Source organism: Ochotona princeps, chromosome 24 (assembly GCF_030435755.1).
Source record: "Ochotona princeps isolate mOchPri1 chromosome 24, mOchPri1.hap1, whole genome shotgun sequence".
Lineage (NCBI taxonomy): Eukaryota > Metazoa > Chordata > Mammalia > Lagomorpha > Ochotonidae > Ochotona > Ochotona princeps.
Window position 1 is genome coordinate 8,008,079 of NC_080855.1, and position 12,210 is coordinate 8,020,288.

Below are 12,210 nucleotides of genomic sequence, written 5' to 3' on the forward strand. Positions count from 1 at the left end.
TGGGCAGACAGGGAGCAAGCACCCACCAGGTCTATGTCCCAAATACTAGGAAAAATGGGCTGGGTTGGGTGGCAGCCAGGTCTCCCACACGCTGGCAGGTCTCAGTCCCTGAGATGATACCTAGTTCCTCGAAGGTGCCCTGGAGTAGGGAGCTGGAACTGGGGAATGCCAGCTGTGCACTCCTGGAGCCTTCACCATTGCTTGCAGAGGGCCCTCCATTCCCTGAGCACTGGGCTGCCTCCTTAGGGCTGTGGGGAGTGCTGGGCACTGGGCTGCTGCGGGGAGTGTGCCTCAGGAGGCCCACTGTGGCAGGAGGAACCTGACTGCTCAGGGTGTTTCTGGATGTGGGGTGCTCCTGTAAGAGGAAGGGACAGCTGACCTAAAGGTGGCTTGCCCATTTCCAGGCAGCCTGGGCAGTGCTGAGCGCTCCGTGGGGCGAGGAGATGGTAGCAGCAGCTGAATCACAGTGCCAGTCAGACATCAATGCCCCTGGGGAGAGCCAAGGCCACATCAACTTCCACTCAGTTTGTTTCTGTACAATGTGCATTTCAGGGGCCACTCTTGGCTCAGCTAGCTCATTCTCCACCTCCAGGTACTGACATGGCATATGGGATTGTGTCCCAGCCGCTCCACTTCCCATCCAGCTCCCTGCTTGTGGCCTGGGAAAGCAGTCAAGGATGGCCCAAAGCCTTGGAACCCTGCACCTGTGAGGGAGACCCGAAAGATGCTCCTGGCTGCTGGCTTTGGATTGGCTTAGCTCCAGCCACTTGGGCAGTGAATCACTGGATGGAAGATCTTCCTCTCTGTCTCTCCTCTCTGTATATCTGCCTTTCCAATCAAAATAAATACATCTTTAAAAAGTACATTTCACGGGCCCGGCGGCGTGGCCTAGCGACTAAAGTCCTCACCTTGAACGCCCCGGGATCCCATATGGGCGCCAGTTCTAATCCCAGAAGCTCCACTTCCCATCCAGCTCCCTGCTTGTGGCCTGGGAAAGCAGTTGAGGACGGCCCAATGCATTGGGACCCTGCACCAGCGTGGGAGACCTGGAAGAGGTTCCTGGTTCCTGGCTTCAGATTGGCACAGAACCGGCCATTGCGGCTCACTTGGGGAGTGAATCATCAGACAGAAGATCTTCCTCTGTGTCTCTCCTCCTCTCTGTATATCTGACTTTGTAATAAAATAAATAAATCTTTTTTAAAAAAAGTACATTTCACATAACAGACTTGTGATCAAACCAGCTTGTCTACCATAGCCCTCTGCCCCCAGGACAGGCACACTTGGGGTGTCTGAAAATCTATACTCTGGGAATTGCTGACTCAGCAGGCAGGCTTCAGCTGGGGCCAGTCACCTCGACCTGCTACCCTGACCCCACTGTGGGCCATGTACTGTCTGTATTCCCTCCCTGGTCATGGGGACTAGGACGGGTAGGCACCATCCTGGGAGAGGGGCTCTTGTCCACCAAGAACTGGGGTGCCACTGGCTGGACTCCAGCAATGGCTCCAGTAAGTGTGTCTGGATTGAGTCCAGCTGTGGCTTACCCAGGCCCTACTGTGGCAGGCCACCTGGGGTGTGAACCAGTGGAAATGCTCACTCTCTCAAATACATTTAGAAACAAACAGTTGGGGCCTGGTGCAGTGGCCTAGCGGCTAAAGTCCTTGCCTTGAACACACCGGGATCCATATGGTCTCTGGTTCTAATTGAGGCAGCTCCACTTGCCATCCAACTCTGTTTATAGCCTGGGAAGGCCGTCGAGGATGGCCCAAAGCCTTGGGACCCTGCACCTGCATGGAAGACCTGGAAGAGGCTCCTGGCTCCTGGCTTCTGGCTTTGGATTGGCGCAGCACCAGCTGTTGTGGTCATTTGGGGAGTGAATCATTGGACAGAAGATCTTCTTTTCTGTCGCTCCTCTCTGTATATCTGACTTTGCAATTTAAAAAAAAAAAAACTCTTAGAAAAAAGAGAAAGGAACAAACAGTTGGAGCCAAGGTGATGGCTCAACAGGCTAATCCTCTGTGTAACATCACCATCCCATATGGGTGTCAGTTTGTGTCCTGGCTGCTCCACCTCCCATCCAGCTCCCTGCCTGTGGCCTTAGAAAGCAGTGGACGGCCCAAAGCCTTGGGACCCTGCACCCACATTAGACTTGGAAGAAGCACCTGGCTTTAGATCCACCCAAGGAGCGAAACAGCAGATGGAAGATGTTATCTTCCTACATAAGCCTTTCCAGTGAAAGAGAAACAAATCTTTGAAAAAGTGCCTCACAACTCTGTGTGGCCGACAGCCTTCGCGCAACGTCCAGTTCAGGCCTTCAGATGCATACCTGGATGGGCAGGGAGACCCCTCCTCCTTCGGCCCTCCGCCGGGCTCGGCTCTGTCTGCGTCCACCGTCCAGGGACAGCTCATCCCCGCGTCTACTCCCGGGTTTGCAGGGTGCCCCTCTCTGGAGACGCACAGGCTGCCTGTGGAAGTCCCGGGCCTGCAGTGTGCGCCTAAAGGAACCCACAGGCCAAGGCCCTGACACCCACCGCCCCCACACTACCCCGCACCCCAAGCCCCCGACTCCTCCAGCCCGCCAAGCACCCCACAGCCCCCCGACCTTGCACAGCCCCCCACATGTCCCTGACCACCCCCACAGCCCGCCAAGCACCCCACAGCCCCCGACCTTCCACACCCCCCCGACCCCCGCGCCCGCCTTCAGAGACGGCCGGGGGCCTGGCCGGCAGCGCCTGGCGTGCTGACGTCGGCCGGCGGAGGCGGGCCCGGGCGGCGTCCCCGCGCTCATTCCGTCAGGCGCCCTGCGCGTCCTGCCCGGCTCGGCGTCCTCCCCGCCGCCGCCCCCGCTGCCAGGGGCCCGGGCCGAGGGCGGCCGAGGCGGCGGCGCGGAGATGGGCGAGCGCGGAGCCGGGCCCGAGTGCTGCCGCGGGGATGCCCGCGCCCGCCGCCGCGCCCTGAGCGCCTTTGTCTGCCGCCCGCCGCACCACTAGCCGCGCGGGCCCGCGCCGTGGCCGGGGGCGCGCCCCGCAACATGGAGCCAGGCCGGCCCGCCCCGGAGCCCCCGGCCGCTCCGGACGGCGAGGAGCCGGGGCTGGAGGACGCGCAGGGCGCCGCCGGGGCCGCCCCGGAGCCCGAGCTGCCTTCGTCCTGGGCCTGCGGCGTGCCGGGTGCGGCCGGCCTCTTCCCCGACGAGCTGGGCCCGGGGCCCCCGGAGCCCGCGGGGTGCCCGGAGGACGGACCCCGTCTGCGAGCCGTGTTTGACGCGCTGGACGGGGACGGGGACGGCTTCGTCCGCATGGAGGACTTCGTGCAGTTCGCCACCGCCTACGGGGCCGAGCAGGTGAGCAGGACGGCACGGGCTGCCGGGCTTTCTGGCTGGGCTTCCCTGAGCAGCTCAGGCGGGTCCTGCCCTGGCGTGGAGTCCTCCGGGCTCGGCCCGCTGCGCCTTCTTCTTGACAGAGCCCGCCGCGGTTGGGCTCTGTGCGCGGGGGCGGGCTGCCCAGGGCAGGTGCTGTTCCAGGGCCCCAGGCTGCTCCCCCAGAGCAGGTGCTGTTCCAGGGCCCCAGGCTACTCCCCAGGGAAGGTGCTGTTCCAGGGCTCCAGGCTGCTCTCCAGGGCAGGTGCTGTCACAGCTGCTCCAGGTACTGTCCCGGGGCCCCAGGCTGACCTCCAGGGAGGTGCTGTCCCAGGGCCCCAGGCTGCTCCCCAGGGCAGGTGCTGTCACAGGCTGCTCCAGGTCCCCCCCAGGAGGTCAGGGAACAGTGTCCACTGTTGACTTGGCAGTGGACCTTCTCAGGTGTGGATCTGCAGCTTCCACTAAGGTTTCTTTTGTTTTACTTAAAGCCAGAGTTAGAAAAAGATCTGTGCATATGGTTCACTCTCCAAGTGGACCAACAGCCAGAGCTGAGCTGATCTGGAGCCAGGAACCAGGAGGTTGTTCCTCTGGGTCTCCCACATGGGTCCAGGGTCCCAAGGCTCTGGGTCGTCCTCTCCTGCTTTCCCATGCCACAAGCATGCAGCTAGACCGGAAGTGGAGCAACCAGGACCTGAGCCCACTCAGTGGGATGTGGGCACCGTGGGTGGAGGATGGGCTTGCTGCACCAACCCTTCGTATGTGTTCTCCCGTCACAGACTTGAGCAAGTGTTGAGGTGTGTGTGCTTGTTGATACCATGAGGTGAACTCGCTGCTGCGCTTGTGGCTGACATAGGACCAGGATGTCCGGCGCCCTCGGTCCCAGGTTGGAAGTGGGACTAGTCCGTGTGTGGGATGCTGGTGCTGCAGGTGGTAGTGGCACATGCTAGTCACAGCACTGGCCACCTTCCCACTTGATAAGTAAGACCCTGGAAGCCGGAATGAGTCAGGTTTGTTTGCCTTGATGACTCCTGGTGGAGTGTGGGTTTAGGGCAAGGCCAGATGTGGCAGGCCTGGGAGGGAATGGGGGGGTCACTTGAGTTGGCTCCTGCTGAGTGCCCTCGGAGTGCCTGTGGAGGAGAAGGTGGACGTGAGCTCAGTGGAATGTGGCCTGGCCTCCTGCAGTGGTGGAGTGGAACTCTTGGTTGCTTATGTTACTTTAGTATGTCAGAGCAGATAATTTCCTGGTACTGAGAGGGTGAATTTTGGGTCTGCGTAAGCTTTGGTAGTCATTATTTTATGATTCAGACTTGCTTTTTCCCATGCTGGTGTCAGAGTACGTAGTAGAGCAAGGAAAAGATGTGTTCTAACAGTTTAGGACAAATTAAACGTTCTGCCTCAAAATGAATATTTTCCCGAGGAGACGGGCTGGCAGGTGTGCCCTGGAGGCCGTTGCTGGGTGCCTCTCTGAATTCTTGCTCCTCAAGTTGTTTCCTGGTGTAGCAGGGGGTGTCTCTAAGAATCAGCACTTTGAGAAGCACTCCTGGTGCTCAGCCCCTGGGGCCGCTCAGCTGGGATGGGAGTGTGTGAGACTCATGACAGTCACGCTAGCTGGTGCAAGCAGCTGTGTCGTCGGAAGGAAGATGGCGATGAAGGCGGTGTTCTGGTGATGGAACTGGGCTATCTGAATTGTTAATAGGAACAGCTCCCTTCACCCCACGCTAGCATCTTTTCCTTGCTTTTGGCCGGTGTTCTGGTATGTCCATTGGCTGACAGATGAGGTGAGGTGAGGTGTTGTGAAACGCGGTGTCATGCCAGCAGGAGTTGCTGGTGAGGGAAAGGAGACTGCGGCGAAAACTTTTGGTTGTATCTTCTTTTTTTTTTAAAAGATTTATTTATTTTTTATTACCAAGTCAGATATACAGAGAGGAAGAGAGACAGAGAGGAAGATCTTCCGTCTGATGATTCACTCCCCAAGTGAGCCGCAACGGGCCGGTGCTGCGCCGATCCGATGCCGGGAACCTGGAACTTCTTCCGGGTCTCCCACGCGGGTGCAGGATCCCAAGCTTTCTTCCGGGTCTCCGACGCGGATGCAGGGTCCCAAGGCTTTGGGCCGTCTTCGACTGCTTTCCCAGGCCGCAAGCAGGAAGCTGGATGGGAAGTGGAGCTGCCGGGATTAGAACCGGCACCCATATGGGATCCCGGGCGTGTTCAAGGAGAGGACTTTAGCTGCTAGGCCAAGCCACCGGGCCTGGTTGTATCTTCTTGACATAGCATGAGGAGTGAGGCTGGACTAAGGCCGGGCTGTCACTGCAATCATGGCTCATGTGAGCCCTCATTGCAATGGGCCTGCCGCTTGGGGAGGCACCACACTCCTGAAGCCAAGACTGTCATTTGTTTCACCTTTTTTTTTTTTTTTTGTAAAGATTTATTTATTTTTATTACAAAGTCAGATATACAAAGAGGAGGAGAGACACAGAGGAAGATTTTCTCTCTGATGGTTCACTCCCCAAGTGAGCGCAATGGCCGGTGCTGCCCCAATCCGAAGCCAGGAACCAGGAACCTCTTCCAGGTCTCTGATGTGGGTGCAGGATCCCAATGCATTGGGCCATTCTCCACTGCTTTCCCAGGCCACAGGCAGGGAACTGGATGGGAAGTGGAGCTTCTGGGATTAGAACCTGCGCCCATATGGGATCCCGGGATGTTCAAGGTGAGGACTTTAGCCGCTAGGCCACGCTGCCGGGCCCTCATTTGTTTCACCTTTTAAAAAAAACTTTTTTTTTTTTTAAAGATTTGTTTACTTTTTTTGGAAAGGCAGATATACTGAGAGAAGGAGAAACAGAGAGAAATATCCTCTGTCCACTGGTATACTCCCCAAGTGGCTGCAATGGCTGGAACTGAGCCGATCCATAGCTGGGAGCCAGGAGTCTCTTTGAGGTCTCCCATGTGGGTGCAGGAGCCTAAGGATTGAGTCATCCTCCACTGATTTCCCAGACTATAAGCAGGGAGCTGGAATGAACTGGTGTTTATATGGAATGCTAGCTCAACTGATGGAAACAATATTTTTTTATCATCTGATTCAGGGTGAATCTTTTTGCCAACAATCCTGAATGGGCCGTGTCACTCCCACTGCACCATAAGGGGGCTGGGAGCTGTCCCATGTCTGGGAGGGCTGAGTCAGATCACCTGGCCAAGGTGAGGGCTGTCATTTATCTACTGTAAATAGATACAATATTTTAGATCATCTTGCTTTTTTGAAAGGCAAAGTGACAGAGACAGAGATCTTCCATATGCTGATTCACTCCCCAAATGCCTAAAAGGTTGGGTCAGGCCAAAGCCTAGAGCCTGAAACCCTTTCTGAGGCTCTTTCTGAAACCTTTCTGAAACCCTTTCTGAACCTGGATTGTAACCCACTGCTTGTCCAGCAGGTGGGCTGAGAGGTGAGGCAGCAGTGTGGGGTCACCCTGGGTAGCTGAGAGGTGGAGCAGCAGCGTGGGGGTCACTCTGCATGGCCTGGCCCTCATGCAGCATGCGACTGTCCTAAAGGCGCTGCAGCCCCCAGTGCTACCACATTTGCTTTGCTCTGTGTGAGTGTTCTGTGCCTCCTCCCATATTCAAATGCTGGGTTTTTTTTTTTAAGATTTACTTATTTTTATTACAAAGTCAGATATACAGAGAGGAGGAGAGACACAGAGGAAGATCTTCCGTCCGATGATTCACTCCCCAAGTGAGCCGCAATGGCCGGTTCTGTGCCGATCCGAAGCCAGAAACCTGGAACCTCTTCCGGGTCTCCCACGCGGGTACAGGGTCCCAAAGCTTTGGGCCGTCCTCAGCCGCTTTCCCAGGCCACAGGCAGGGAGCTGGATGGGAAGTGGAGCTTCTGGGATTAGAACTGGTGCCTATATGGAATCCCGGGGCGTTCAAGGTGAGGACTTTAGCCACTAGGCCACTGCGCCGGGCCCTCACATGCTGTTTTGAAGACACCATTGATGGCAAGTGGCAGTGGTCACACCATTGATTACACGATGGGTTCTCATCTGCATTCTGTGGCCAGTGGTCAACCATTGATTACACGATGGGTTCTCGTCTGCATTCTGTGGCCAGTGGTCAACCATTGATTACACGATGGGTTCCCTGCATTCTGCTGCTTCAGCTGCTTTGACCCATGAGGAACCCGGAATGACTGCAGGCTGTAGAATTTTAACCCAAGGCATATCTTTTCATTGATATGTATTTTTTTAAAGATTTATTTATTTGGGCCCAGCGTGATAGCATAGTGGTTAAAGTCCTCGCCCTGAACACGCCGGGATCCTACATGGGTGCTGTTTCATGTCCCGGCAGCCCTGCTTCCCACCCAGCTCCCTGCTTGTGGCCTGGGAAAACAGTGGAAGACAGCCCAATGCCTTGGGACCCTGCACCTGGATGGGATTCCTGGAGGAAGTTCCTGACTCCTGGCTTCGGATTGGCTCAGCTCTGGCCATTGAGGTCACTTGGGGAGTGAACCATCGGACAGAAGATCTTCCTCCCTGTCTCTCCTCCTCTTTGTAAATCTGAGTTTACAATAAAAAGAGGAAGATCCTCCGTCCGCAACTGCTTTCCCAGGCCACAAGCAGGGAGCTGGATGGGAAATGGAGCCACCAGGATATAAACAAGCGTTCATATGGGATCCCAGGGGATGCAAGGTGAGGACTTTAGCCATTAGGCTACTGTGCGGGCTGGGAAAAAAAAATTCTTTAAACAAAGAAAAAGAGGTGATGAGAGACAGAGGCCCTCAGCCCTGCTTTTCGGGAATGTATCTTCGGCCTCAGAAAAAGCTCCTGTTATGTCCCTGAAACCGAGTGAGTGGCCAGCTCTGCTGCCCACCTCACTTGCCCTCACTGTTTGCTGAGTGGGGTGCTGCAGCTCCTGGCTTCTGGTCTGCCATCTCTGGAAGCAGTGCTGTTTGTATTTAGTAATGTAAGGCCTGTTTTCCATTCAGAACATGCTCGCTCCATTCAGTCGGGGAGGCCTGGGATTGCTCGTGCCCTGTAGTGTGTGTGATGAGCTCGCCGATCCGCAGGCAGCATGGGCCCACTTCCTGTCCTTTCTCAGGGTGCTTCCATGAGGCTCCCTAGGTGCAGAGGTTAGAGGTCCCACAAGGAGAGTCAGTGTGGTTGATGGTTGTGGAACTGGAAAATTAACCTACCTAGAGTTTCCCCAGGGAGATGCTTTTCTTCTGAAGCCAAGTTGTGAAGCAGAGGTGGGCGAGGCGAGCCTTGCATGGAAGCCAGCGTGAAGAGGGGCTGTGGGAGAGATGGGGGATGACGGGAGAAGGGTGAGGGGGATGAGGGGAGAGGGGCTGTGGGGAGGGAGATAAGGGATGGGGCACTGTGTGGCTCACAGTAACCAGAGGCAGGATGAGCCCTCCCGTCCCCGTGTGTGCCTCAGAAGGCCCTCTCCTTTGCCTTACTTATCTGCATTTGCTCTGCAAGCTGCCCAGGTGGTCCCTGCACTTGAAGCTCTGCTCACCTGGCCCAGCACTGTGGAGGTGTTCCTGTGTCAGGGGGCGAACCACTGGTGTGGAACCATCAGTTCAGAGCCAGTTTATTCTGCCCACTGAGTGTGCTAATCCTGTGTCTGGGTGAACAGCAGAGGGCAGCAGTTGGCCTGGCCTGTGAGAGGGACACGGTCAAGACACACCTGTCACAGCTCCCTGTGAGTGTTAGAAAAAGATGGGCTTCTGTGTCCCATTCCCTCCTGTGAACCTGTGCGTGACTCTGGGGGCTTATCTGCCGCTGTGAGAGCTGTGTGTGCACCTGGAGCATCCTCTCCCCCAGGAGTCCAAGGACCTGGGGCCCTCTCCTCTTTCCCACTCAGATGGGCAAATGGTGTGGTTGCTGTTTTGGTAGGCCTAACCAGCTGTGTTTCTCTCTGTCTCTCTCTCTCTGTCTCTCTCTCTCTCTCTGGCTATATGTTACTATTTTTTAAAATTTTACATATTTATATAAAGTGAGCAAATTTCACAATACATCTTTTTTTAAAGATTTATTCATTTTATTACAGCCAGATATACACAGAGGAGGAGAGACAGAGGAAGATCTTCCGTCCGATGATTCACTCCCCAAGTGAGCCGCAACGGGCCCACAATACATCTTAACTTCCTGAAGCATCTTCATTTGCTTAAAGGGACGCCTTGCTTTGCTTCCAGTGTCCTGCCCTGTGATCTTAGCTAGTTAGCAGTGCACCTGTCTCACAGAGATGTTCAAAAGACACGTCTATGCTTTTACGTGAAGGAAGAGTGCTGGCCATTCAGTGTCAGCACCCTCCAGGTCCTGCTGGGGCTGGGGAGCCATCTCCCAGAGCCTGGGTGTGTATGGGGCAGGGCCAGGTCGCCTCAGCATCAGCCTTCCTTTGTAGAGTGTGGGCAAGTTAACCTGGGTTCCTTTTTCTTCACTGTTCCTTATGATGCTTCAGTTCCTAATAACTGATGTTACTAGTAACTACAGTCTCCTCAGTCAGTCGACACGTGGGTGTCTCATCTCAAGGTCCTTGCAGATAGGTGATGAGAAAGAATCTAAGATACCTCATACCAGTAATGAAGTGCTCCCCACACGGTGGGGGGCTGCAGAGCGTGGACCACTCTGCACTTGGTGGTGGCCTATGGGGGGCTACAGGGTATGGACCACTCCTCACACAGTGGGGGGTCTATGGGGAGCTGCAGGGCGTGGACCACTCCCCACACGATGGGGGGCTGCAAGGCGTGGACCACTCCCCAATGGGTACTTTTTAAGTTGAACACAGGGTACTCGAACTTGGCTGCAGGGCATGCATCACTCCACTGCACTGCCTGCCCTGCTAGGAGCCCCTGTCCTGTCTGTGCAGTTAACACTACCCTGGGCTTGGCGCGTGGCCTAATGTCTAAGGTCCTCGCCTTGATCCCATATGGCTGCTGGTTCTAATCCCAGCAGCTCCACTTCCTCTCTGTCTCTCCTCCTCTCAGTGTATCTGACTTTGTAATAAAAATAAAATAAATCTTTAAAAAAAAAAACCACTACCCTGCCATACGCAGGCCTTCTTCTGTGACATCATAACAGAATTGGGCAGTGACCGATCCTTGGTTATACTGTGTACTTCTGACTCTACTGCAGAGGGGAGAACTGTGAATATTTCCATCTTAGAAGGGGTGCTGACCGTTCCCCTGGGAGTGTCTGGGGGAGCTGGGGAATGGCTGTCAGGGTCAGCATGCAGATGAGGGCCTTGGCTCCTTTGTCTAGTGGTGTTCTGCCTTCTGTGTCTGCCAGCGCCTCACTCCCTAGCATGCTGTTCAGTCGCGGCTGAGTTAGAGCAGAGCCTGTCCGGTCTGATGGGTCCTGCCAAGGCTGGGAGTGAGTGCACACTCAGGTGAGTGCAGGCAGGGGACCTGGGAGTGAGTGCACACTCAGGTGAGTGCAGGCAGGAGGCCCTGGTGTGAGTACACACTCAGGTGAGTGCAGACAGGAGGCCCTGGTGTGAGTGCACACTCAAGTGAGTGCAGACAGGCGGCCCGGGTGTGAGTGCACACTCAGGTGAGTGCAGACAGGAGGCCCTGGTGTGAGTACACACTCAGGTGAGTGCAGGCAGGGGACCTGGGAGTGAGTGCACACTCAGGTGAGTGCAGGCAGGAGGCCCTGGTGTGAGTACACACTCAGGTGAGTGCAGACAGGAGGCCCTGGTGTGAGTACACACTCAGGTGAGTGCAGACAGGAGGCCCTGGTGTGAGTGCACACTCAAGTGAGTGCAGACAGGAGGCCCTGGTGTGAGTGCACACTCAGGTGGGTGCAGACAGGCGCCAGAGCTGGTGCCAGGCTGCATGACGGGAAAGGGTGGCCGTGGTGGCTGCATCTGACTGTCCTGGTTCCCATCTGCTGCTTGGCTGCCTGCTGGGTCAGGTGTTGGAGTGCATCCTGGGAATGGAAACTGAGATGCCAGGCAGCCATGAATGGTGCTGCGTTCTGGGCATGGGTCCCCAGGACAGGGTACACACTCCAGCTCTCTGTCCCTCCTCTGCCTGCTCACTCTCACCCACGCCCCCCACTGGTTTTCACACTTTTGTTTAGTTCTAGCACAGAGTGGGTTGGTTGACTTTGCTAAGATCCAAGAACACAGCTGAGTCCTGTCCAGCTGTGAGTCCTGCCCAGCTGTGAGTCCTGCCCAGCTGTGAGTCCTATCCAGCTGTGAGTCCTGCCCAGCTGTGAGTCCTGTCCAGCTGTGAGTCCTGCCCAGCTGTGAGAAGAGTTCACCCCTGGGTCGCTCAACTGGCGAGAGGTCACTGCACACTTCACAGTGACTGGGTGTTTTAAAAATTAGCAAAACTTTATGCGTTTCTGTTTGAGAGGGAGAGGGAGTGTGCACATGCGTGCACTCATACACACTCTCTCAACAGAGTTGAAGTCCTCCCTCTCTTCAGTTACAGGAAGAGAGAGGGAAGCTGCCGTCTTCCAGCTTCTGGTTCACTCCGCATAAGCCTGCAACAGCGGGGCTAGTCCAGGCTGCGGCCAGGTGCTGGAGCCTTCATCTGTCTCTTGCACACAGCGGCGGGAAGCAAGCCCTCGAGCCATGCCTGGCAGCTACTACACGTGTGTAGCCATGAAAGGGACCAGCACCTGGGTATGGGCTACAGCTGTGGTGAATGCTGAACCAAATGCTTACTCTGCATGCAGCTTACTGTTTTGTTTTTTTTTTAAATATATACGTGTTTATTTTTATTTGAGAGGGAGAGAGACAGAGAGATCTCCCATTCATTGGTTCATTCCCCAAATGATTACAGCAGTCAGAGCTGGGCTGGAAGGACCTCTCACGTGGGTGCAGGGGCCCAAGTACTTCAGCCATATCCCACTGCTTTC

The 12,210-nt window shown here is 55.8% G+C and overlaps 1 protein-coding gene across 4 annotated transcripts in view; it reads left to right on the forward strand.

The window, feature by feature from the left end:
- Positions 1 to 2,872: 2,872 nt before the first annotated feature.
- Positions 2,873 to 12,210, forward strand: part of RAB11FIP3 (RAB11 family interacting protein 3) — a 54,090-nt gene continuing 44,752 nt past the window's right edge. Inside the window, exon 1 of one of the 4 annotated variants that reach the window (XM_058680410.1) lies at positions 2,873 to 3,337. In XM_058680410.1, coding sequence (XP_058536393.1) covers positions 3,029 to 3,337 — 309 coding nt within the window. In that variant the 5' untranslated portion in view covers positions 2,873 to 3,028. The remainder of the gene's footprint in view (positions 3,338 to 12,210) is intronic. The other 3 variants (XM_058680409.1, XM_058680412.1, XM_058680411.1) reach the window with 3 other exon arrangements.